Source organism: Mustela putorius, unplaced genomic scaffold (genome assembly GCF_011764305.1).
Source record: "Mustela putorius furo isolate JIRA1106 unplaced genomic scaffold, ASM1176430v1.1 tig00000083_pilon_pilon_pilon, whole genome shotgun sequence".
In the NCBI taxonomy this organism is placed as follows: Eukaryota; Metazoa; Chordata; class Mammalia; order Carnivora; family Mustelidae; genus Mustela; species Mustela putorius.
The window spans coordinates 11,642,915-11,668,885 of record NW_025421273.1 but is presented as its reverse complement, the minus strand read 5'-3'; the positions used below and the strand labels follow the sequence as shown (position 1 = coordinate 11,668,885).

Sequence of the window (25,971 nt, the reverse complement as noted above, 5' to 3'; positions counted from 1 at the left end):
GCTATTTCAAGGGCTGGAAGAAAACATCCACCCAGCATGAAGGCAAAATGGTGAGTTATTGAAAAGCAGACCTGAAGGCATTCAGCAGTGGCCTGCCCACGGAGAAAAGCTAATCGGAGTTCCTCAGGCAAAGGCAAACGCCCAGATACAAATGTGGAAATGCAGGAGAGACTGAAGGAGTCAGTGTGGGTGGGTAAGAAGTGTGCTTTGTGCAGAACGATCACCACCATGTCTTGTGGAGTTCAGATGACACATAGCATCGTTAGCATTTGGAAATAAAAGCAATGTTTTGCTACATTAATTTTTTAAAAGAAGAAAAACTGAATCATTTTGAAATTGCAGCATAAGAATTTGAAAAATTCAATACCTATTTTATGATGAAAACATCAGTGGTGATTTCCTTAATCTGATAAGAGAGAGAGAGATATATATACACACACACATGAAGTGGAAAGATATATACACACACACACACATGAAGTGGAAACCGTACACAAAAATGACAGAGAGTGGACCCAGGACAGAAATGTGAGAACTGAGACAATAGAACTCCTACAAGACCATCTTGGACAAGTGCTCTATCACATTGCATTTTTTAAAAAGATTTTTATTTATTTATTTGACAGAGAGATCACAAGTAGGCAGAGTCAGGCAGAGGGGTGTGGGGGGGAAGCAGGCTCCCCGCTGAGCAGAGAGCCTGATGTGGGGCTCGATACCAGGACCCTGAGACCATGACCTGAGCTGAAGGCAGAGGCTTAACCCACTGAGCCACCAAGGCACCCCTCATGTTGCGTTTTGGAAATTATTTCTTGGACAGGATACCAAAGGCACAGGCGACAAGAGGAAAAAATAGACAAATTAGACTTGAAAGTTTTTAAATTTTGTACAACGTGAGACACTCTCAACAGAGTAGAGAGGCAGCCCACAGGTTGGAGAAAATATTCTCACATCTTAGAATCTATAGAGAACCTCTAAAATTCACCAAGAAAAGCCAAACAACCTGGTTCAAAAGAGCAAAGGATTTGAAGAGACATTTCTCCCAAGAAAGTGTGTGAGTGGCCAGCAAGCTCTGGAAAAATTGTTCATCACTCCTTGTCCGATCAAACTCACAATGAAATTGTACCTCCAACCCAGTAGGATGGCTCTTTCCAAAACTAACAATCAACAACAACAACAGAGGCCATGTGTTGGCAAGAATGTGGAGAATTAGAATCCCTGTGCCTCATTGGTGGGAGTGCAAAATGGTGCGAATGCCATGGAAAAACATTGTGGAGGTCCCTCAAAAAATGAAAAATAGAATTGTCAGATGATCCAGCCATTCCACGCCTGGGTATATTCTACAAAGAGCTTGAAGTAGTGTCTCAAAGAGACATGTGTCTAGCTGTGTTCCAAGAAGCATTATTCACAACAGCTAAGGCATGGAGGCGAACCAGGTGTCTACTGGTGGATGAGTGGAGAAGCCAAATGTAACCCATCACACAATGGAATGTTATTCAGCCTAAAAAGGAAGGAACTCCTGACTCCTGCCACCACACGGATGAACCCCAAGGACATGCTTGGTGAAATAGACCAGCCACAGAAAGACAAATTATGTGAGATTCCAACTCCACAAGGGACCTGAACTAGTCAAAATCGTGGAGACAGGTAGCGGGTGGTGGGTGTCGGGCTGGGGGTGGGGAGCGTGCTGTTAGTGTTTGTGGGGACAAGTTCAGGTTTATAAGATGAATGTGTTCTAGGAGTAGATGTTGGTGATGGTGGTGCTAGGATGTGAATATCACTGAGTCGTCCCTCAAAATGGCTAAGATGATAAATTTCACATCATAGCTGTTTTAGCACAGTAAAAAATTTAAACATTACCTGCAATAATGTCAGTAAATATCAGCTGCTTCAGCATCTATCTGCAGTTGTCTAAGGCCTCTGTTGAAAGTCACAAGAGGTTACTGGCATGAAATGTTAAAGACGTAAAGAGAGAGCGATTCCAAGTCAAGGAGTGGAGAACTTAACATTGCAAAGGTGTCTGTTATCTTCCAATCCATCTATGAATTTAGTGCAGTCTCAATCAGAATCTTATGAGGTTTTTGTCTCTTTTGGTAAAAATTCACAAACTAATTCTGAAATTCATGTGGAAGTGCAAGGGACCAAAACTAGCCAGAAAGAAGATCGCTAGAGAGAAAGAGCATTATTTACACATTCTACATGCTGGGCTTTGGTTCTTTCCATAAATGACCCTGGTGTGACCACGCTTGTGAACACATGTGCATTTCTGCTGTAGATAGTCGTGCAGGGCCAGGAGTGTCAACAGAATGGAGCTTAGAAACAGACCAACACATCTGGGCCTCCCTGATTGAAGACAAAGGAGACACAGCCCGGCAGTGGGGGGGTGGTTGCTGTTTTCCAATAAATGGGCTGAGTCAGCAGATATCCACATGAAGAAAAACAGGTCTGGATCCTTACCACAATCACCCACAAGAGTCAACTCCGGATAAATTGCACGTGGGAAGTAAAAACAATGAAGATTTCCGAAGAAAACAACAGGAACATCTTTATGAACTTGGAGTAGCAGATTGCTTAAACGGGACAAAAAAGCACTAAACATAAAGGAATATGTGATTTATTGAACTTCATTGAAATTAAAACTTCAGTTGTTCCGCAGGTACTGTTACAAGAATGAAGGCGGAAAGCCCGAGAGTTGGAGAACATGTCCAACAAAGAACTCAAATACAAAACATAAAGAACTCCTGTCGATCTGTAAGAACAACAGAAATAACCCAACTAAAAACGGGCAGAAGATCTGAAAAGGCTTCACAGAGGGCACTGAGGAGGGCTGCCAAGCCTGTAAGCCGCTCTGCCCTTCATCAGTCAGCAGGCTGAGCAGTTTAAAGTGGAAAACCCCAGGAGTGCCTGGCGGTGCCAGCGAATGGACCACAGAGCCATGAGCGGAAGTCTGGAGAGCGCAGCGGGAGCCCCGCATCAGGGCGCAGGCGTGTTCCCTGGACGCACCCCCTCTGAGCCCATGCTGCAGCAGGGCGCACGCATGTTCCCTGGGCGCACCCATGTTCCCTGGGCGCACCCCCTCCCAGTCGCCTACAGGTTTCTCAGGGAGGCACTCAGAGAGGGTGGCTGGAGCATCCAGAGCCCAACAGGTGTGGAACTGATTCCTACCCATGAGACCAAACCATCCAGGACACTGAACCTAACCAACCCTGACCAACCCTACATTACCAGATCCAACAAGACAAAACCAGTAGAACCTTCTATTGAATTTGAATTTCAGATAAACAGTTTCTGAGTGCAAGAATATCCCACATACTCCCCATTTGGGGCATTCCTATTCTAAAAAATATTCATATGCTTAAGAAGTACTTGTTGAGGGGCGCCTGGGTGGCTCAGTGGGTTAAGCCGCTGCCTTCGGCTCAGGTCATGATCCCAGAGTCCTGGGATCGAGTCCCACATCGGGCTCTCTGCTCAGCGGAGAGCCTGCTTCCTCCTCTCTCTCTCTCTGCCTATCTCTCTGCCTACATGTAATCTCTCTCTCTGTCAAATAAATAAATAAATAAAATCTTTAAAAAAAAAAAAAAAAGAAGTACTTGTTGATTAGAAACTCCTATTAAACTGGGCCTCCTGCATTTCCTCTGGTGCTTCATACAGACATGGTGTTGCCAAACCATGCCTGCCTCTAGAGAGTGTGGATGGCACGTCCCCATTTATGCAGGGCGACTGTCTCAGTCTTTGGAAGTCAGGGTGCTGGTGATGGCAGACGGGTGAGTGGGAGGGCACGTGAGGGCCTGTGAGCCTGGTTCACAGTCCACGGTTGGATCAAGGTGCTGCCCGCATGGGCATGCTCAGTTTATGAAGAGTCGCAAGCTGTGCGTTTCTGGGAAGTACATTTTTCTGGCGTTTCCAAGACTGCACGGGGCTCTTTAGCCAGAACTCAGACCTGCACTGGCCGAGAGCATGGCACATTCACGTAGACCTGCTTGAGATCCATCCCAGGCGTTGCCACATTAACTTCTTCAGGTCGTTGGTTTGGTGCCCCTTCCTCCAGGAAACCTTCCTGGGTTAAGCCTCCTGCTGGTAGGCATTTTTCTTTGTTGTAGTTGCTGTAGTTGTGAGGCAGTCATCATTCACAGAAACAGTGACTCTTCCAGTGTAACCTCCAAGGGCGAGACGTGCCTGACCCATGCCTGCCTGTCTCCCCACCTGGCACAGGGATGGTGCTTGAGAACATGTGCACAGTGAGAGCCTAGAATGGGAACCAGCATTTTGTTTTCACTCCTAGAAGGTTTTCTTTTTCTTTTTTTAAGATTTTATTTATTTGACAGAGATCACAAGTAAGCAGAGGCAGGCAGGGAGTGGGGAGCAGGCTCCCTGCTGAGCAGAGAGCCCAATGTGGGGCTCAATCCAAGGACCCTGAGACCATGACCTGAGCTGAAGGTAGAGGCTTAACCTACTGAGCCACCGAGGCGCCCCGTAGAAGGTTTTCTTAACGTGATGATCAGGTCCCTAAGAACCAGGGCAGCCTTGTTTTCCACAAGAGTTTTCAGAGCCTCACTTTTGAGAAAGATGCCTCGAGGGAAGGCAGTCATCCCTCCCCACAGACGTGGTCTGACCTGCAGCTGGGGAGGATCCCTGTAGAATTGTGCCACGTTTCCTAGTGCAGGAAGTATGTGCCCTGTGCGCTTCACTGCCAGGGGCTGATCCCTTGTTGCTTCTCTGCTGATGCAGACATCAAGGGTGCTGTGTCCATCTGCTGTCGGCCAGGGGGCTGCTGTGGCCTTTGGGATCCTTACCTGTGGTTTTTGTCTTGACCCTTGTAGGGACTTGCTGCAGACCCTGACAGAGGACGAGCTTCACACACTGGAAAGGAACCTCTGCATTTCCCAGGACGTGGAATTCCCCATCCGGGCAGACACCCCGGTACCCCCCGCCCTGACACCCGCCTTTCCCCACTCACCCCTCCCCACGGAGGAGCTGCTCTCAGCCAAGGCCAAGACCCCGGAGGCAGAGCTGGCCTGTTCCATGCAGTATGACAGCCAGGAGCTAGAGCAGCTCGACCGCATGGTCCATAGGGCAGGGGATGAGATGTCATCCCTCCTCTCCCCGCCCAGCGCCTGCCAGTCCCCCGCACACCGGCCAGGGGTGGAGGGTAGCCCCCGTGGGGAGGCATCCCCAGGCAGCGCTCGGCTGCGGCCGGGCAGCGACGAGGAAGAAGGAAGGGTATTTTTCATGGATGACGTGGAGGGGGCTGCCGAGGCCCCAGGAGGCCCATCTGGGTGGGCAGGCAGTGCCCGCGCTGACCCCCAGGAGAGAGGGCCAGGCGGAGGGCACACAGAGGCCAGAGGTAGCGGTCCCTCCGAGGCAGAGGAGGGGGACATGAGCAATAACAACGACGTCCCTCATGACAAGATGTGGGCGCTGGGTCCCAACTCCTGCAGCTGCCTGGATGCGCAGCCGCACCTGGATGGCTGGGAGGGGGGTGGGGACGCTGCGCAGACGGCCGAGATGATTGCCCACCGGACCGGGGGCATGAAGCTCTCAGCTACTGTTATCTTCAATCCCAAGTCAACCCCTGCAGGGGGCTCTGCCGTCACCACCCCGGAAGCCTCTGAAGACGGCATCTCCCTGCCGGGGCCTGTGGCCCAGGGGACACACAGTGGCTCCCACAAACTCAGTACTGCGGCCACCAGCTGCCTCCTTAACTCCTGCGTGTGCTGCGGGGCCTGCGGTGGCGGCAGGGAGGACAGCGCCGCCCAGAGTCTACATGACAAGTGTGGCCCCAGAAGCGTCATTAGCGCCTCTTACGTGGGCTCTGCCAAGGCCAGCGCCAAGGGCTCTGCTGAGAGATGGGAGGAGGCCCGGCCTGTGCCGGAGGCATTGCCCTCAGAGGATGCCTCTACTTCCAAGTGCCTGACACACACCTCGGGGCCTCTGCTGGACACAGTGGACAGGTCACCTGGAGCGGCCAATGGTGCCAGTCCAAAAAGGGAGCCTCAGGCTGGACCGCCAAACTCAGGGCAGCCGTCGAAGGCCAGGGTGGAAAATCAGCAGGGAGAGGTGGCCAAGGAGGAGCCTCAGCGCCTGTCGGACTCCAGGTAAGAGCTGGCTCTAGCCACGCCCAGGCTCTTCTCCTGGTATCCAGGGCTCGTTCCTGAGGTGTTGCCTGCAGGGCTCTCAGGTTGGGGGGAGGCCAATGTGGGAGTCAAGCAGCCAGTAGCAGCCTGCTCGCCTAGTCCAACAGAGAAATGTCCCCAGTGAGCCCCGGGCCACCCTGCTTCTGATGTTACAGGCACCTTTCAGGTGATGTGGGCCCAGTGCCAAGCTCTTTGGCCACCCCCTTGGACTGCCGGGGCCCATCCCGGTCCCAGGTCATCCTCATCTGTCCGGGGACTGGGCGGCGGCCACCTCTGAGGTTGCTTTCCACATCACTCACTGTGGGGGCCTCGGCGAGTGCCCACCTGCCCGCATGGCTACCTACCTCACCTGAGGATACAAGTTAGACCAGCGGGTGCACAGCAGTGGGCATGGAACCCTGAGGGCTGTGCTGGGATCCTGGGTCCGCCCTCTTATGTTCTCCCGCAGTGCCTCCAGGACTCTGTCTTCCTGCCCCCTCCCCTCTTCTCCCCAGGGGAGCTCCTGTGTGCTCCTCCCGAGGCAGGGAACCAGGAAGGGTGGGCCAGGGGTGGGGGGCAGTCTGCAGGGCCCTGGTATCCACCCACCTCTTTTGCCTCAAGGCCACTCTCCCTTCCCTTGCTCCCCACACCCTGGACCTTTCCCAGTGAAGCAGATTCAGTGAACATTCCCTCATGACTACCATGTGCCTACTGCAGGCTCTGCACTGGGAAAGGGGGCATTGGGTCACCCCGACTATTACATGGTCACAGCCCCCAGCCCTGTCCCCTCAGTGGGGCCTTGCCTGCTGGGTCTGCTGGCCGGAGGTGGGAGGATGGGGAGAAGGTTTAGGCCATACACAGCCCCTGTGGCTGCGATCCTCTGGCAGCGTGTGACAGGTGCCCACATGCCCCGTGCAGCTCTGCGTGGGGTCTGCCATTGCTCCCCACCCCTCCTTTGCCCCCAGTGACCACTAACTTCCTCTCTGTCACCACGGACTTGCCTCTTCTGGATGCTTCCCATACGCAGAACCCCACGCTATGTAAACCGCACACCTGTCTGTTCCATGAGCGTGAGGCTTCCAAGGCTCATCAGTGTCGAAGCAATCGTCCACGGCGCTTCTTTCCTCTCTGTGGCTGGATAATGTCCCGTTGGACAGACAGACTGCCTTCCATCTGTCTGTTCATCCACCGGTGCGCGGGTGTCATTTGTGCGTTTTTCTGTTGCCATGCAGAACTGCGTCCACACTCTGTGTGCTCAGAGGTTTCCTTTCCTCTAGGTGTGTGGGCGGGAGACCCAGAGGGTCATACACTGGTCCTACAGTCATCTCTCAGAGCCGGACGTGCACAGGGCCCCTGTTCTCTACCTCCTTGCTGCTCATTTTGGCCGAGAGCCGGTCAGCCAGCCCCTTTGTCCTTCCAGCAAGCACAGTCACGGGGTTGCTTTCAGCTGCCTCAAGACCATCGCTCTCTCTGCGACCATGCCACCGGTGTCAGAGTGCTCATTTGACCCTACTGAGCACAAGATGTAGAGAGATGGCCGTTGACATTTAATCATATAATTATCTCAGATATTTGTTTGGTTCCCATCAAATCTATAAAATAAGGTAGATCCAGAGAAGTTTATCTCTTCACCTTGCTCTTCTTAAAGGTAACAGGTTTTAAGTTTTTTACAGCTTCCCTTCCAATTTTAAAAATATAAGCAAAGATGTACACACGTGCATTCTCTCCCCGCCCCCACCCCCAGGGCCTCACCCTGCAGACACTCTCATGTGCCCTGCTCTCCTGGCCTTGTAACTTGGAGGCTGGGCCATCGTAGTTTTTGGAGGTGGGCTCCCTGTCCCGTCCAGCCGCGTGACCCCCATGGGGCTGAGCCAGCGTGCCCTCAGGCAGGTCTTGCTGCTGGCCATGGGGTTGTGCCAGACTCTGCTGCTCCAGACGGTGCAAACATCTTCTATTTCTGATAAAGCTGTTTTTGAGATGCAAGCCCAGCTTCCTCGGCCATGTCCAGAGGAATGAACTATTGTCACAAGCTGCTGGATGGCTTTCTTCCTTGGGATCCTCTGCAGAGTTGATTATTGGTAAGTGAATCATTCTTCAGCAAGGATGATAGGAAATCATCAGAAATTCTTCGACAGGTATGTTGCTTTTTCAGTTTTTGACCTGCCTCCCTTCTCCAGTCCAGATGGTGGACACCTACTCTGTCTCCTGCTCTCCCAGCATTTCCCATGGTGGACACTGCTCGTTTGCATCATGAAGATGACTTCCCGGGCCCTATCCAGCTTTGCTCAAACATTGAAGCTGAGCTGAGGAAAGGAAAGGGAAGGCCTACTGTGGCCTTGAGACAGCGCCACCTTCCTGGGGAGCTTCCAGAAGGTGCAGAGGGCCTGAGGAGGGAGAAACGTGGCAGGTGGCTGGTGATCAGGACAGCCATGCATCTGGGCCAAGACTTCGGACAGCGGTGGCCCCCCATCCCACGCCAAGGGCAGCGAGAACCGGGTCAGCCAGGTGTTAGCACGTGGTGCCCATGGTCTGCCAGCTGCAAACACATCAGGATCATCTCTCCCTCAGGTCACAGGCTGACCTCATGGAGTGTGATCTAACGCTAGTGCAGGCGTGACAGAGCAGGGAGACCCTTAACATGGACAGACACAAAAGACCAGTCTCCCGCAGGCGGAAAGTTTGCCAAGATTCCAGCATAGAGATTCCTGGATGTCTGGGGTGCTGCTCCCCTCATGATGTCTAGAGGCTTCACGATGGAGACCACAGGGCTCAAGTGCAGGGACAGGGGCTCATTCCTCCCGTTCTGCAGACAGGGAGGCCAGTGTCCTGGAGAGGCAGCTGGCCTGTAGCTCCCTGCCTTTCTGCTGGCCCGCAGGGGCTGCCGCAGCCCCAGGGGCTGGCAAGTGGCCAGAGGAGGGAGCATCAGGCATGGTGCTAGGCTTGCGAGCTCCCAGCCCCACGGTCTGGCCAGGAGGTCACTCAGGGGCAGCCTCACTCCTCTGTGAGCGACACAGAGCTGGCCCAGGCAGGAAGCATATGGAGCTGCATCTCCCTGAGGACACAGGGAGCGAATTCCATGGTGAAGCAGAAGCCTGATGGAAGGACGAGGCACTGGGGGCTGTGCCAGACTAGCCAGAGGGTCTGGGCCAGAGAAGTGTCTTCTGGGGTGTTCCCCCAGGCCCTACAACATGGGCCAATTCCATCAGTGCCATCAGTGCCATTTCCAGGGTGCTGGGTCATGGCCCCCAACAGAGTCCTTGGCAGAATGTTCTGGAACCATGCATCCCTCAGCTCTTTTATTGGCTTCTCTCCTACATTTTCAGGAAAACTTAAGATCTTTTTAAAGGGAAAGTTAGCATTTTTCAAGAGCTTATTGTTCCCTGTCTAGATTTAACTCACTGTTCCAGAATCTTCCATGCTCTTGAAGCCTGAATAAGCCACTTGTCTACAGCACGGAAGCTCAGCCTGCCTCAAATCTGTTTTTGTTCTTTCCTAGGACATTTGACTAGAGCGTCTCCATCCTGTTGCTTCTTTAAAAAATTCCACAGGCTCGCTTTTTTCTTATAATAAACATGGCCCCGTTCATTGTAGAGACTTTGAAAAACATAAGAAAAACAAAAGGAAATAAAAATTACCCCGAATCCTATGAGCAGTTTTAGTTTTTTCACGACGTTATGATCATTTCTCTGGAAAGTGCTTGAAAAACACTATTTCCGTTGAATTCTACTATATCCTAAGGACATAAGGACATACCTAGTTTATTCTATGTTTTCCCACGTCTGTATGTCTTTCTGTGTTGAGCTGGCCCTATGGCCCCTCTGCCTTAGGGATCTGTGTTTGCCCCTGGGGTTAAGTCTTCAGAGTAGATTCTTGGTAGGGTCACCACGCCAAAGGCGTAGAAAGTCTGTGGCGTCTTCCTGCCCCTTGCCGCCACATACGGTCAGATTGCTCTCCAGACATATGCCGATGTACCAATTTGTCTCAGCGGGTGCCCCTCCCCCCTGTTGAGACTTGAGAGTGAAACACGAATCCCTGGGTGTGGTAGTTGGCTTTCCTCTGACAGTTGGTACCCCCCCCCCCGCCCCGTGCTTCTTCCTTATCCGTGTGTGAAGCGACTGCTCCTGTTTTCCAGCTGGGTTTTCATGACTTGTTTACTGATTTGAAAGCATTCCTTCTGTCTGGTGTGTCTGCTGGGGACAGATTTACCCCACGTGCTCCTTGCCCACCGATTCCATGTGTTGATGTCCTTTGATTTATAGAAGCCTTATATAGAAGTTATATTTATGAAAATTCCAGAGAAGCCTTGTGGTTCTTGCTTTGCATATTTTCTCTGGCTGGTTGTGCACCTCCCAACCCTCCTTGCCCCCAGGCCAGGGCATTGTCTCCTCTTTGGCTCCTGCCCTGTGGCTTGCTTCATTCCACCGCTAACTCTGACCCATTTTCGGAGGTCCAGGGGTCCTGCTTTCCAAGACCATCTCTGAGCACTGGAGAGAGCGTGACTATCAGGGCTGATGGCCATCCTGACGCTCAGGCAGGGTTGCTCCCCTGTCCCACGTGGAGGCCTGCTCTGCAGGATTCGTTCTCCAGCTGCATTCGCGAATCTGGCTGGCGGTCCCCCTGCATCTCCCTCATGCAGCTGGTGGGCCTCCCCGGCTGTCATTTGGGGTCGAATGTTAAGAATCTGGGAGGGCTGTCCTCAGCACAGGCTTCTGAGCCTCTGTCCTCAACAGGCGATGTATGCTCTGACCCAGTGTTCCATCCCTGCAGAGGGGAACAGCTGACACGCCTCCCCTGTTGTACCCCTCACCTGTCTGGGTAGTGGTGTCAGAGGCCCCACTTCCCCGCACCTACAGAGGCAGTGGGAGGCTGTGTGCAAGGGAGGGAGGGCACCTGTGGCTGGATGCTTGACCTCAGCCTCCCTGAGCCTCTGTTTTGTGGGCCACAAAATGGGCCAACAATGGTCACCAGCTCAGGTGGGTCTGGGGGAGTAGCTGAGAAGCCACTGAATGTTGCTCCTGGTTGTTACATTGCGTTTTCCTTGTTATTCATCTTCATTACTCCCTGTTTCTCACCCATTATTTCCTCGGTGCGTGGCTCAGGGGTGTTACTGTTCCTTGCTGTCTTGCTGTTCGAGTCTTGGCTTTCCCTCCCCATTGCATCACTGGATTTCACTGTTTCCAGCCTTGTTCCCACTCTGCATGGGTGGCGTGACCACTGGCAGGGTGACTTGCAGCCCTTGGAGGGACTGTCCCAAGCTGATGGGCTGTGGACAACTCCGGCCTCCAGCCCCACCTCTGCCTGATCTTGAGTCTCCCCTGGCTCCTTTTCCAGTTGATGCCTTGCCTTTCTCTGTACTGTGGCTCTGTCATGGACCCCCCACCCCTACCCCCACTGAGCTCCTCTGTCTGTTGCCAGGGTTGGGACCCAGGTTCAGGGGCGTTGGGCCCTGGGGATGCCCAGGGTCCAGCCCCCAGCTGGCATCCTGTGTTTCCTGGAGCCCCCTGGGCCCCAGTGACCCACCTCCCCAGAAGGAAGGAACCATTTGACATCGCTGTCTGAGACCCCATGGACCCTGGCCCTGCCTCCATGGCCAGCCCAGGGAAGGGCGGCATGGGCTGCACAGACCGAGCTTCCTCCAGAAGCATGTGGTGAGCGGGGAGGCCTCTATCAAATGGAAATCTTCCCCAGAGGCAAGGCCTCCATCACGTGGAAAACTTCCCCAGAAGTGGCTCTTCTGATGTGCCGTGTGCATGCCTCCCCCCAACAGCTTTCCCTCTAGCAGATGGATTCAGATCAGCTCCTCTGTGCTGGGATCAGCCCTGCCCCCGGTATCTTCTGGCCACCAAAACCCGGCAGGGCGTGACTCCCTTCCCAGTGTATGATCCATAGCCTCAACTCCTGATGCTGGTGGTGGGGCTGGTTGGAGCTGCCCCGGGGATCGAGTCCTGAGCCAGCACCTTCAAAGGGAAGAGGGTGTGGGTCAGGCATGGGAGCAGAAAGGACTGTGCTGGCTGGGCCAGTTGACCACTCAATGACCTGAGATGCGGAGGAGCGGTTTCCCAGCCGGGCCCGCCTGCCGCGTGGCTGGTTCTTCCTGGGGGCTTGGCAGAAGAGCAGCTCCAGGATGGCGTGATTGGGGGCAGAACTACCCCAACCTCTCTCTGGCAGCTGTGGGGCCCTGGGCTTGTGTCCACCCCATCGGGACACACCCATCATTGCCCAGAGCTGTTCTGGGGCCGGACTGCTGGGTGTGGGCCGTGCTGCTGCAGCCCTCAGTCCCTGGGGCAAGTGTCTCCTCCGCTGTGCAAAGAACTCCGAGCTCTCCCACCACGTCTGGTCCCTGGAAAGAAAAACAAGAATGATTGAGCAGGTTAAAAATAGAGAAGGACTTGGAATTAATTTGACTCTTGAAAAGCAGATGAGGCGTGATGACTGTTAGCAAGTGCACGGCCGACCTTGGGCAGGCCGGGAGCTGAGCGCAGGCATGCGGTCAGAGGGCAAGTCAGGGCCGGGCTCTCACCTGAGCCCCTCACAGGCACCCCCCATGCACACTGCAGCAAGCACAGTGACTAAGGCCCAGATCGCTAGAACCCCACAGGCCCACTACAACCCTATAAGGCCACGGGGTAGGCCCGCACACGGTAAGCATTTGAGCAGGGGTCCTGGGAAGGGTGCTGCCCTTCTTGTTGACGGACCTCCCTGGTGTTAGGGTCCTTATTACAAACTCCCAGCCAGGGGTGGAGCTAGCCTGGCTGAGGGATGGCCGTGACTACCTGGTGAGTGGGCACCCAGGACAGCTCCATCCTGGCCTCTGCCCCCTGGTGACCCACCCAGCATGACCTTAAAAGGCCCCCCTCATTCCAGAGAGCTCCTTCCTCCAGGCTGGCTGCCTCCCTGCACCCCACACTTCTCAAGTCCTCTCACCCTAATGCTCTCTCTGCCTACTGCTCTCTCTCACCATCGTCAGCACACGACTGGGCCCCTCCCTCTCTTTCCTCCACCGGCCCCACCTGTCCTTCCACTGGTGCCTGCATAAGATGGAGAGTGACAGGTGGAGTCTGAGGCAGCCCCTGCAGTTGGAGCAATCAGGGGAGGCCTCCCTGGGGCGGGGACATTTCCAAGACCTGAATGGAAGGCATGGGAGAAGGGAGATGTTCCCCAGGCCCTAGGTCCAGCAAAGGTCAAGGTGCCAGATGTTCTAACCCGGGCTGTTCCGACGGTGTGAAGTAGTGTCCACTGCGGTTACAGTCGGCACGCCCTTGAGGACTAGAGACACTTAGTGTCTTTTCATGTGCTCGTTTGCCATCAGCCTGCCTTCTTTGGTCAAACATCTACTCTATTCAGATTTTTTGCTGTTTCTTTCATTTGGTTGTTTCCTTGAGTTTTGAGAGTTCCTCATTCATTCGGGGGTACTTTATCAGATATAATTTGCAAATATTTTCTCCCAGTCTGTGGATTGTCTTCTCATTCTGAGTGTCTTTTGAAGAATAGAAGTCCTTAATTTTTATGAAGTCCACAGTTTGTCAACTTCCTTCTTTCATGGATTGCAATTTTGCTGTCATAGCTAAGAATTATTTTTATAACCCCAAATGACAAGGTTTCTCTTCTAGAAGCCTTATATTTTTTGTTTTACATTTAGGTCTGTAATCCATTTGGGGCTACCTTTGTATATGATGTGAGGTACGGATCAAAGTTTTTTTTTGTTTTGCATAAGGGAAACCAATTGTTTCAGCACCATTTGTTGAAAAAGCCCATCCCTTCTCTACTGAATTTCTCTTCCTCAGATCAGTCAGCCACATGCATGTGGCTTTATTTCTGGACTCACTAGTCTGCCTCGTTGATCTGTCTGCAGGGACACCAATACCACACTGTCTTGATTATGGTAGCTTTATAATGAGCCTTAAAATCAGGTAGTATAAATCTACAACTTCTTTTTCAAAGTTTGTTTTGCTTTTTCTGTGTTCTCTGTATTTTATGTGAATTTTAGAATCAAGTTGTCAATTTATATGAAAAACAAAAGCAAAACCAAAAACAAAGCCTACTAGGTCTTTGGAATTTTGTTGAATCTACAGATCAACTTGGGAAGAATTAACCCCTTAATAATATCAAGTCTTCCAACTTATGAACGTAGTACACCCCTCCTTTTGGTTAGGTTTTTAATTTTCTCAGCAAAGTCTCACAGTTTTTATTGTAGAAGTCATGCCCATCTTTTGTCAGGTCAGATTAATTTCTAAGTATTTTACATTTTTGATGCTATCATAAATGATATTGTCTTATAATTTTGATTTCCAGTTTTGATGGCTAATATAGGGAGCTGTATCTGAGGGCTGTATACCAGTGTTGTCTCTTTTTTTTTTTTTTTTTTTTTTTTTTTTTTTTTTTTTTTTTTTTTTTTTTTTTTTTTTTTTTTTAAAGATTTTATTTATTTATTTGACAGAGAGAGAGATCACAAATAGGCAGAGAGACAGACAGAGAGAGAGATGAGGAGAAGCAGGCTCCCTGCTGAGCAGAGAGCCCGATGCGGGGCTCGATCCCAGGCCCCTGGGATCATGACCTGAGCTGAAGGCAGAGGCTTAACCCACTGAGCCACCCAGGCGCCCCTACCAGTGTTGTCTCTTGTGACTTTGCGGAACTCCCTTCATTACTTATAAAGGTTCTTACAAAGATTCATCAGACTTCCTATGGATGATGCTGTCACCTGTGAAAAAAGCCAATTTTATGTCTCCTTTTCCATTGGATGTGGTTTACTTCTTTTTCTTGCATGTTTGCCCTAGCAAGGACCTCTAATACAATGTTGACTAGAAATGTTGACACAGGATGTTTTTGCCTTATTCTTGATCTCAGAAGGAAAGCATTTACTATCTACTGTTGGCTGTAGGATTTTCATAGTGCTCTTAATCAGGTTCAGGAAGTTCTCCTTTATCCCCAGTTTGCTGAGAGTTTTTATCAAGAATAGATGGCTTGGGGCGCCTGGGTGGCTCAGTGGGTTAAAGCCTCTGCCTTCGGCTCAGGTCATGATCCCAGGGTCCTGGGGCTCATGATCCCAGGGTCCTGGGATCGAGCCCCGAATTGGGCTCTCTGCTCAGCAGGGAGCCTGCTTCCTCCTCTCTCTCTGCCTGCCTCTCTGCCTACTTGTGATCTCTGCCTGTCAAATAAATAAATAAAATCTTTAAAAAAAAAAAAAAAGATTAGATGGCTTTTCTGAAATGCTTTTTCTCCATCTTTTGTGATCATATCATTATCTTTTAGCCTGCTAATGTGATAAATGGCATCGATGGATATTCAGATGTTAAGTTAACCTAACATTCCTGGGAACCTTACTTGGTCACTAGGTATTATCCTTTTTATGTGCTGTTGGCTTTGATTTACTAAAATTTTGTTAAGAATTTTGCATCTGGTGGTGAGGAATGTCCGACAGCAGTTTTCTTTTCTCTTGATGTCTTTTTCAGGATTGGGTATCAGAGCAAAGCTGAGATCCTGGGGTGAGTTGGGGAGCAGTCCCACTTTTTCAATTTTCCAGAAGAGTATGTAGAGAATGGGTACTATTTTTGCCTTGAATATTAGTTAGAATTCACCAGTGAAGCCATCTGGGCCTAGAGTTTTCATGGGAAGCTTTTAAACTATTGTTTCAGTTTCTTCACTAGACATAGATTTATTCAACTACCCATTTCTTGTTTGGTGAGTGGAGGAGCTTATTCACGTAATCCTGGGTCCCTGCTCTGTCCTCTTGACTTCCCCCTCAGACAGGCTGATGCCAGACAGCTGGGTGTTGGGGTGAGGGGTCCCTCTGCTCCTGGTCTCTGGAGTCCAGGCCAACTGCCCCAAACCCTGCCCCGTGGCTGGCTCCTCGCACCCCGACCAGTGTCAGTTTTCTAGGTGATCTCCGCACTCTCCTGCCTCTGGTCCTTGCTTGCTCTTTGGGTCACCATCCCCTCCCTGTGTGATGCCATTCCTCCCATCCCTGCTACGCTATGTCACACTGTGTGCCTTGGATGAAACTCATGGGGTGCTTTGCCCAGTGGCCTGTCAGGCGCCACGGCTGCATGTCCTTGCCATCCTTGTTTCACAGATTTGAAACAGGCGCTCAGAGCCCCTCAGCAGGGGGAAGTCCTTCTCATTTGTCTGACTCTGTTTGGAGGCCAACTGCAGAACCCTGGGCCTATCCCCAGAGTTCAGCCTCGAGTCTCAGGTCTGTGATATAGTCCATCCTCCTGGCTCCCACACCACCTCCCTTAGGCTGTAGGGTGTGACTCGGGGTCCTTGGCTAGGGGAAGCATACCTGCCCTAGCTTGAGTGAAAACGAGGGGTTGCCAAGAGTTGGAAGGCAGCCGGTCACAGCAGGATACCCTGAGATTTGGAAGGGGACAGTGGGGCTCATGTCCAATCTCCCACATCCTGGGCTCTGTCCTTCAGACTTCTGCCCCTGCCAGGGACCTCTTCTGGCCCCTGCTCCTCAGCGTGGTGTGGCAGCTGTCCAGCCCATCTCTCAGGCACAGCCAGAGCTGGTCCCCTGTAGCAGGGCCCATGCCCCCATCCCAGACTGTGTGTGCCATGTGGATATTCGTGGCTATGGGGGCCACCCTGCCAGACTCTGCAGCTCCTCCTGATGCCCCGCAGCCCCAGCTTTGGGAGGTGTCTCCTAGGAGCTGTCAGGGACAGAGCTGTCATCTCACAAGTGGACAAAGCTGGACATGATGGTGTGCCAGTGTCTGGGGACACATGGGACCCACCAGGGCAGCTGTGGAAGAAACAGAGAGTCTCCATGGCAACGTGGGAGGCAGCAAGGCATCAAATGCTCCCCAGCATGGGAGGAGGATATGCACCCTGTTTCACAGACCTTCTTTGGGTCCCAGCAGGCTTGGGGTGACTCCAGGCACAATGGACCTGCATGTTGCCAGGCTCTCCATCCCTCTGGACTCTAGGAAGACTGGCCTGGGGGGGGTCTGTGTCTAGGGAAGTGACTCTGAGGGACACAGGCACACCACTCTGGCCACGGCCACCCTGTCTGTTAGTTGTTGGGCTAAGAGGGCTCAGCGAGGGCCAGGGGCACTGGGCAGTGGGTCTACTGTGTGTCCTCCCTGTTTGGGGAAACCACTCGTCCCTTAAACTTCTTCAGTCCTCGGGGCTCTGCAGAGCATCCTTTAGTGATGAGGGATTCACCAAGGCTTCCTGGCTGTCCCCCACAAGTGTTGTGGGACACTTGAACTCCTGTGTCCTTCTTGATGGATATCATCCATAGTGATGACCAGAAGATATTTCCAGGAAACCTGATCCCAGATCGTGCACCCCCTATGGCTGTGGTGGTCTGCCCCTGCCCCCAAGGGCCCATGTCTGAGTCCTGGCCCTCACCCTGGCCAGGGGGGACCAGACCCCTTCCCAGTGGTGTCGGACAGCCTCACTCCTCCTCAGAACTGGCAGGGAGGGAGCAGTAACCCTAGAACCAGGATGGGGAAGCAGGTGGGCTTCAGCCTGGTGGACTGCAGTGTCTCCCTGCACAAGGGTCTCTCTTAAACGTGCACACACCTGGCATCTCAGTTTTAAACCTTTTCACATAAGAGTAAAACATAACAGGATTCATTGTTAAAGGAATGCACAGATAACAGACAAATAACTGACATCTTTTGAAAAAAACGAGGCTACAGAGTGACTGGTTCTCGAGGTAGGTTTGAAGGGCAAGCGGAGTCAGGCCTGGCTGCCAGTGGGGTCACGGCCAGTCATGACGGGGGCACAGCAGGGCATGGCTGGCTGGGCCATAGTGTGTGACCTCACAGGAGATGCCAGAAGGCAGCTTGGGGCAGGGAGGTTGTGCGGCGTGTGTGAGGTGGCTGCTGGTCACAGTCGACCCTCAGTCCTGTCCCTCTGTCCCTGCTGGGTAACTTTGGAGGAGGGTTTGGTCTCAACATCGTGACCTGGGGTGGGCACTGTGCCCGTCCTGACTGTGTGCTCACACACATGCACATGCGTTCTCAGGGACATGCACGTGCACGCACAGATGTTCTTGCTCTCATATAGGCACATTCAGACTCGCTAGAGCACATTCACACACACACACATGCACACACACACACATACACACACCTCTGCACTCAAGCCCCCCATAGGAGATTCAGTGGGTGGGGACCCCCCTCCCCACTGGCAGGGCCCCAGGATGCTGAGGGGAGCAAGACTATGCCCTGGGCCCCAGCTTTTGAGGCAGAGGAGGTAGAAGACTTACCTCCCACCCCAAGGGCCACGTGGCCCTATGCCCCCTGCCTTCCGCCCACCTCCAGTCCCATCCTGTGTGCTGGAACATGACCCTCACACATGCTCCTCCCCACTTCGTGTTCCTGTGGCCACCGCACAATTTGTGGGAAGAACGCAGCAGACAAACACGTCCTGGCAGGGCGATTTCCCTAGAGGTTTAAACACTGATTATGAGCTTAGACTCCCTTGAATTGTTCGAGCCATAATTATGTGTTTCGTGGGACTGCCTCTCCAGAATGCCTGGCAAGCTCCAGTGGGCTTCGTTGGCGGGAACCGGCCATGTCCTTGGAGCCTGGACAGCGCTGCCTCTGGCCGCCACTCTCTCATGTGCACTGATGCCCTCCACATGTGATCGGCCTTTTCTCCCTGGACCAGTCGGTGGTGATTCTACCGTGCGTTCTGTCTATAGGAACAGTTTCTGGGCCCAGCAGGGCAGAGATGGACCTGGGGTTGGATTGCCGGTTCTGTGCCCAGAATGGTTTCCCCGGGGAAGCAGGACCAAACTAGGGCACACCGGGCTTCAAACAACAGGAAGATCCCACGTCACAGTTCTGGAGGCTGGAAGTCCGAAATCGGGCCATGCTCCTTTTGGAGGCCCCAGGGGAAGGGCCTTATCTCCTGACCTGGCTCCTTGGACTCCCAGCACTCACGGCCATGTGGCCACGTCCCTCGGTCTCCCCTCCATCCACACACAGCCTCCTCTCCTTCTGTCTCCTCTGCTCCTCTTAGTGGGACCCTTGTCATTGGATTTAGAGCCTGTCCGGGCAGTCCAGTCTCAGGTCCTCGGGTTTGGGGTGGGCACATCTTTTGGGGGCCCTCCCACTCCTCCTTCATGGTGGGGGGCGGGGAGCATTCCAAAGCTGTGAGGCATGAGGAGGTTCTGCTGGTGGCTCCTTTTCCTGAACTCCATCTAGTGTTCCAGAGAGAAAGCGTTCATTCCCACGGGGAGCCCTCTTCTCATTCTCCCCCACATCTAATGAACGCAAACTCTTTGTCCAGCAGGTAAAGATTGGAAGGTCAGTGAGGAGCGGGAGCAGGTGGGGCTGCCTTCAATGTTGGGCGTGCAGCAATGAAAAGAAGAGAGGGTGCTGCCGGGCCAGACTTGCATTCTCCCAGAGTGAGACAGAGTCAGCACACACATGCTAAGTCAGGGTGCTGAGTGTCCCAAGTTGCACAATGCAGGGTAGGGGCAGGAAAAGAGCTGTTGGGGGCAGGGGTCCTGCTTGTGGTCAAGGAAAGGCCTTCCAGCAGAGCATACCAAATAGAGGTGTCTGGGTCTGGGCCCAGTGACATCTATGCAAAGGCCCTGTGGCCAAGAGTGTGTTTGGCTTCTCTGAGATAGCAAGGAGGAAGTCTGAGAAGCATAAGTAAGTGGCAGGTATGGGAAGGGAGGTTGACAGAGAGGGGTCCAGATTCTGCCAGGGCCTATAACCTTCAGTAAGGATTTTTGCTTTTTCTTGGACTGGAAAGCAGGGGTGGAAGATTACAACAGAGGAGGGACATGTTCTGACTTCTGTTTGGAAAGATTCTTTGTTCTGGGCCTTTGGTAATCTTGGTAGGAGCTGCAGCTCCTCAGGGTGTCCCCTGGCATGTCCAGGGGTGTTTAGGCTTGCCAAGTCCTGGGTACTGAGCTCCTCTGAGGCCTCGGGTTCGTCCTGCCTCTGTGAGTCTCTCAGGGCCCGCCCTGTGGGCATGCTGAGCTGGGCAGGGCTCTGCAGGAGCCCTGGGGCCTGGTCTCCAGACAGTCCTCACTTTGTCAGCCTGCTGGCTGGGCAGTACATGGGAAAACGGGGTCCCCCTGTAGATGTGAGTGCCCCTTTGCCTTCAGCCTATATGGTGTCCACAGAGGGTCCAGTGCCCACTGTTGGTCAGCACTCTGTCTAGCAACTGCCTGTGGACAATCAACACCCTTCTGAAGGGGTGGCCCTGGGCAGTGCCCAAACAATGGCCATCCCTCGGGGCCAGGCAGACCCAGACAAGACACTGGCTCAGGTCCCAGCTGAGACCCCGCTTCTAGTTCCGGTGGTCTCTTCTTTTGCTCCCCTCAGCCCTTCGAAGCTGACTGCCTGCCTAGGATCTGCCTCTGTGTGGAGTTCGGTGTCTCTCTCTCCGCTGACCCCCCCGACCCCCACTCGACCAGAGTCTCAGGCTCCATGGCCTCCACTGTGTGGCATCAGAGAGCTTTGGCATGCAGGCCGCTGCTCCAGTCTCTAGGAAGACATCCCAGCCTCTGGGGTGCCAAGCTGTGGGGCTGGGGCTGCAGAGCTGAACCCCAGGGGCACCCACTCAGTGGCTGACTCCCGCCACAGGCAGGACTGTAGTGCCATCTGCTGCCAGACGCGCTGCCTTTCTCCCCAAAGTCACATGCATTCTGATAACAAAAGTAACCCTTGCTCACAGAAGACACTTGGGAAAAAGATAAACTCCTCCATAGTCCCGCTCCTCAGATAAACTTGGTGGTAATGCCGGGATGGTCTTCCCCATGTCTCACCAGGCACATACGAGGTCTTTAACTTTAGAATACGACCTTTTCACTTAATCTGTCAACGCTTCTAGCATCTGTCCTTCTATAAAGTGGAGATTGTGTGGATGGGACCTAGTTTGTTGAGCCAACCCACTGCTGATGGACATTTACCTTACAAGCTGTTTCCTGAATAGGAGTTTGCGACATGATTACAAGAAAAACCTTCCTTTATTCTTTGAAGTGTACGCTCGACTGGTTCTTAACATGTTTGCAGCTATTCACACATTTTTGTCACCCGATAAAAAAAAACCCCATCGTGTCCCTGAGCAGCGGCTCCTTCTCCCCGCCGCCAGCCCCGCCTTCTGTTTTTATCCATCTGTCTGCTCTAGACATTTCAGATAAACGGAGTCACACACTGTGACCTTTCATAAGTTGCTGGGTCATAGCTTCCTGTCTTCCCACTTCCTCCTGATCGTGCTGCACGCACGGCTCTCTTCCTTCTACAGCTGAATAGTGCTTCCCCGTGTGGAAGGACCACGGGTGTTGGCCGGCTTCTCTGTTGATCTACGCTTGGCTTGTGCCCACCTTGGAGCTCTTGAAAATAATGCTGCTGTGAACACCTGTGAGCCGTGTTTGTTTGGGTCCCTGCTCCCAAATCTTCTGGGCAGATCTGTCACTGACTCCGGGGATCGTGAGTGGCAGCAGACATTGCCCATCGTGAAGTTCCCACCCACTTACCTTGCGTGACTCCCTATCCTCGGGGGCCTTGTCCACGGAAACCATGCAGCTCAGGAGGAGACAGCCGTGGTTCGTCATCTGGGTCCCAGCAGAGCAGGGGCACGTCCAGCCACCGCCTGCCGGCCGTGGCTGCTCCACGCTCCAGGGAAACACTTAAAGCTCGTTAACGAATGTTCGTCATGTTTGAGGGCACTGGGCTGGAGGAAGGGGGCCCGTGGAGCCCTGGGGCCCTGTTCAGGCCTGTGTCCCTCTTCCATGGCTGGGGGTGTCTGTGCTTTTCCGTGGCATAAATTAAATTTAAGCATAAATTAAACGTCAGGGACAAGGCTGACGTTAAGCATATATTAAACGTCAGGGACAAGGCTGGAAGGGAAAATGGGGAAATTTTCTTAGATTACAGGATAGAGGAGTAGAGACAGAAGAAAGGAAGGGAGTGATGGAGGAATTGAGCGCTCCCCCCAGGTGGTCCCACTTAGCCGCATCGGAGAATGGAGTGCGTGGTGAGGGCAGGACCCCGTCTTCATAACAGAGTCCCACATGTGGGGGCTTGGAATGACAGAAAATCACCCCCTCACTGTGGAGAGGCCAGAAGTCCGAAATCTGACCAGTCCACCCACCTCCAGACCCGGTGCCGGGTCCTTCCTGCCTCATCCAGCTCCCTCTGCCCACTCAGACTCGTTGGGGCGCCATGGGGTGCTGGTGACATACTGAAGCCCGGGAATCTTGACTTCCGTGCCACGAGAGTTTAGCTCTCACTTGTGGGCTTTCAGGCTCCAGAAGTCCCTGGCCATGCCCCCCATGCGCCCCATGTTTCCTTCCTCATGCAGTGGCTCCACGGACCAGGCCGGGTTGGAGGCCGCCTCCTCGACCACAAGAGAGAAGATCCGGTCCAGGTTCCATGGCAGCCACGACCTCATCCACCGCCTGTTTGTTTGCATTTCAGGTGCCCAGCTGGGTGTGGGGTGGGGCAGGCGGCACCAGGCTGTGGGGCTCCTGGGGACTTGCCCACCTGTGTCATTTCTTCATCCCCAGCCCAGGGGCAGGGAAGAGGGCTTCATTCCTCTGCAGGCCCCCCAGCTAGGACTGGGGAACCCATGGCTCCCATGGGGCGTTGGCGGCCTACACGGGGAGGTTCTGTTCAGTTTGTGGTTCAGGCTTAGTGTATCCCGCCTAGTTTTGTTTCCCTCTCTGGGGATGTCTACACTGCCTGTTTGGTCCACCCCCGACCCCCGGGGGTTCAGAGGCACATGAGCTTTTCTTTGGCTCTCTGTTTAATGAACACATTCGTGTGGTTCACAGTATAAAAGTGTGCAGCACTCTCAGGCCTCCCGCATGCCCTTCCCACCCCCACCTTTGAGGGCTGGGCTCCAGCTGGCCTGCTTGGCAGGAGCGAGGCCCGTGGCCTGATAATCCTGCAGAATCAGGGTCATGCTGGGGGGGAAGGGCCCCACGGCCACGGCCAAGCCAGGCCAGGTGGGACCAGGAGGACCTCGGGTGAGTCTGAGCTCTGGTTTGCATAGGTTTGTGTCAGGAGTTGGAGGGACATCATGCCCAGCAGGTGCACAGAGAATCCTCTGGAAACACCGACTGCAGCACTATCCTTGGGATGGGTCGCTGGGCTCCCATTTTGGTGGGATGCCTGCAGCTTCTCCCTCACTTTGCTGTCCCTGGCAGCCGGGGCCACCCCCACAGAGCTAACCCAGCACTGCTTTCCACCGAGAGGGCCCTCATTTTCAGAGAGAGGAGACCTCCCAAGGTCTCTGCAGGGAGGGTGGGGCGAGTGCATTCCTGCTAGGAGGGGGCCATCTATGTGGTCACCCCTGCCACCAGCCTTCCCTGGACTCTGGAGCTTTGACTATGGCCAAACTGTGGCCCAGGGGCTGGGCGGCCCACTCTTGCCCTGAAGAACATGTGTCAGTCCCGGGCTATGAACTCTGGCCAGGATCACCCAGCTCACAGCCCTGAGCCCCCGTAGCTGGTTGGCCTGACCTGCTGTCCGTTTGTCCTTCTCTCCCAGGGGTGGCCGACCAGCTGCAGACGAACTATGCCAGCGACCTGAGGAGTATTCTCAAGACCCTTTTTGAGGTCATGGCCACCAAGCCGGAAACAGATGACAAGGAGAAGTTAAAGAAGGGTGAGTGCCCCCAAGGGCATGTCCGCCACCCCCCCCGCACCGCGCCCCAGGCCACACACTCCCCCTGAGCACATGAGACCCTCCAGAGCCATCCAGCCTGCCTTTCCATGGCCCACCGCCCACACGGAACTACCAGCACTGCCAGGCTCTCCACTACATACCAAGGGGCACAGGTCACAGGCCCCACAGGTGCCCTGGCAGGTTTGCAGGTGCTCCCAGCCTCCACGCACAGGCCTGTGTGTGCAGCACCTCCTGCTGTCCCTGCATGCTCTCCAGCAAGGCTGTTGACTTCTCAAGGCCAGCAGGCTGTGGAGAGGTTGGGGGGTGGGTGCCAGACAGTGAGACCTGGACGTGGCACATCCCAACTGCGTTGACAGTGGGAGCCCAGCCCAGGGTCAAGGAGGGGTCCTAAGGCCCCACCTCATGGGGGGAAGTGGCCGCCTGGGACCTCCCTCACATGTTTAAAGATCCCCACACATCCTAGCACAGACACACACTCACCCTCACACATGCACACACTCTAACTGCACACAAGCTCACACGCACACACAGCTCTCACATGCACACGTGGATGCACACACACACTCTCATGCAAGTGCATGCGCGCACGCACATACAGACAGACAGACAGACACACACACACACACACACACTCCCACATGCATGGGGTGGGGTGGGGCCTCATCCCTGCTGGCCCTCCCCTTGTGCTAGGCTGAGATGCCTGTTCTGGGTGAGCTGCCCATCCTCATGGGGCTTCTGGGTGCATGGGGCAGCCTGCCCAACTGGAAAGCCCGCCCCCACCCAGGAGGGCACATCCTGGCTGCAGGTGGGCAAGGAGCAGAGTTAGTCCTGTGTGTTGTCCCCTGCTCTGCCTCCTGGGAGCCGGGCCACCGGGCTCTCCGGGAATTTGGGGCAGGGCTGCTTCTGAAACATCACGACTCAGAAAAGGTAGGTGCCATGGACCAGTCCTGCAAGCAAGGATGGTGGGCTCCTGGCTTCTGGCTCCCAGCCCCCGTCCAGGCCTGGTCCCCCTACTGCCTCGGGGGTCATAGCCCTGGGGGACCTTCCACACACAGACAGTGCAGGGGCTCTGGGGCTGGCGGCCTACAGCAGGGAGCAGCTACAGACCTCAGGGCCCAGAGCACAGCCTGCTGGGGCAGTGCTGACTCACCCCTGTGCTGGGGGACTGTGGCTGGCTTTGGGGGAACTGACCCACTTCTGGTCTCCTGCGGGTGGGCCTAGCAGGGACAGGAGCTTGCCCATCAACCCCACCCCTTCCTCTCTCCCTCCCTCTCTCTTCTAGTCACCCAAAGCCTACGGAGTGCAGCCTTGGAGGACTGTGCGCTGTGCCAGGAGACCCCATCATCCTCTGAACTGGCCGCCAAGAGCAGAGATGGGGACTTAGAAGGTGTGTGTGAGGTCTGCGCCAGGCCCCAAGGTGCTGCATGCTGGGCAGGGAGTGAGGAGCCTGTCTGGACTGGCCGCCTCTTTGTCTGGACCCAGAACCCATGAAGGCTCTGTTTCTCCAACTGGTGGTCCCTTCCCAGAGGCCCTCTGGGCCTGCAGTTGCCCCTAGGGTGAGCGCATGGACCCCCTTAGCCAAGGCCTTTGGCTGTGGCCAGAGGTGGCTGAGCCCACCTGCACCCACCTGCCCACAGAAAGGGCCTCACGTGGCAGCTATCTGGCACCTTTTTCATAGGGGACTGCACTGTCTGGTCAAATGGGAGTCCCAAGCCCCTTCTCCCTTTTTAGACTGGAGGTCAGGCCTGCTGGGGGCCCGGTGGCCTAGTGATCAGGGAGGGAGCCTCCCGGGAAGGCTGGGGGCACTAGCCACCCTTCTGTGGAGAAGGGGTTGCCCACGAGTTTTGAAGGGGATGGATGCCTAAGAGAGGAGTGACAATGGATGGAGGCAGAAAGGCCTGGCCAGGTGTCAAACAGGATCAGGGCCGAGGAGGCCAAAGCTGACCCCGCCATAGGCCAGAGGTCATAGCACTCCTGGTGCACCTGGCCTGCTGGCTGACCCTGCAGGTCCCTGGCTCAAGGCCTTCCTGGTGTACCCCAGTCCCCTAGGGGTGACTGAGGCTGTGGGGTTGGGGTGTCAAGAGCAGCACAAGCTCCTCACCTCTACCTTTCCAAAAACCATGCACAAGGGTATCTGTCATAGGAACTTGGAGCCCCTCTGCTCAGGAGTGACTGTAATGAGCTGCGAGCTGCAAGGTCTGGCATTGCCCAGTGCACAGGAGTGCATCTGGCCTTATGTGCCTGTGCTTAGGGCTAAAGTT

General features: G+C 54.1%; 1 protein-coding gene across 8 annotated transcripts in view; it reads left to right on the top strand.

Annotated features, from left to right (window-relative positions):
- ZFYVE28 (zinc finger FYVE-type containing 28) overlaps positions 1-25,971 on the top strand; it is a 103,880-nt gene that overhangs the window by 75,146 nt on the left and 2,763 nt on the right. For 3 of the 8 annotated variants that reach the window (XM_045074776.1, XM_045074774.1, XM_045074771.1), the window contains 4 exons: positions 4,818-6,092; positions 22,383-22,498; positions 23,573-23,689; positions 24,993-25,097. In XM_045074776.1, coding sequence (XP_044930711.1) covers positions 4,818-6,092; positions 22,383-22,498; positions 23,573-23,689; positions 24,993-25,097 — 1,613 coding nt within the window. Of the gene's footprint in view, positions 1-4,817; positions 6,093-7,996; positions 9,757-22,382; positions 22,499-23,572; positions 23,690-24,992; positions 25,098-25,971 lie in introns of those variants that run through there. The other 5 variants (XR_006605197.1, XR_006605195.1, XR_006605194.1 and 2 more) reach the window with 5 other exon arrangements.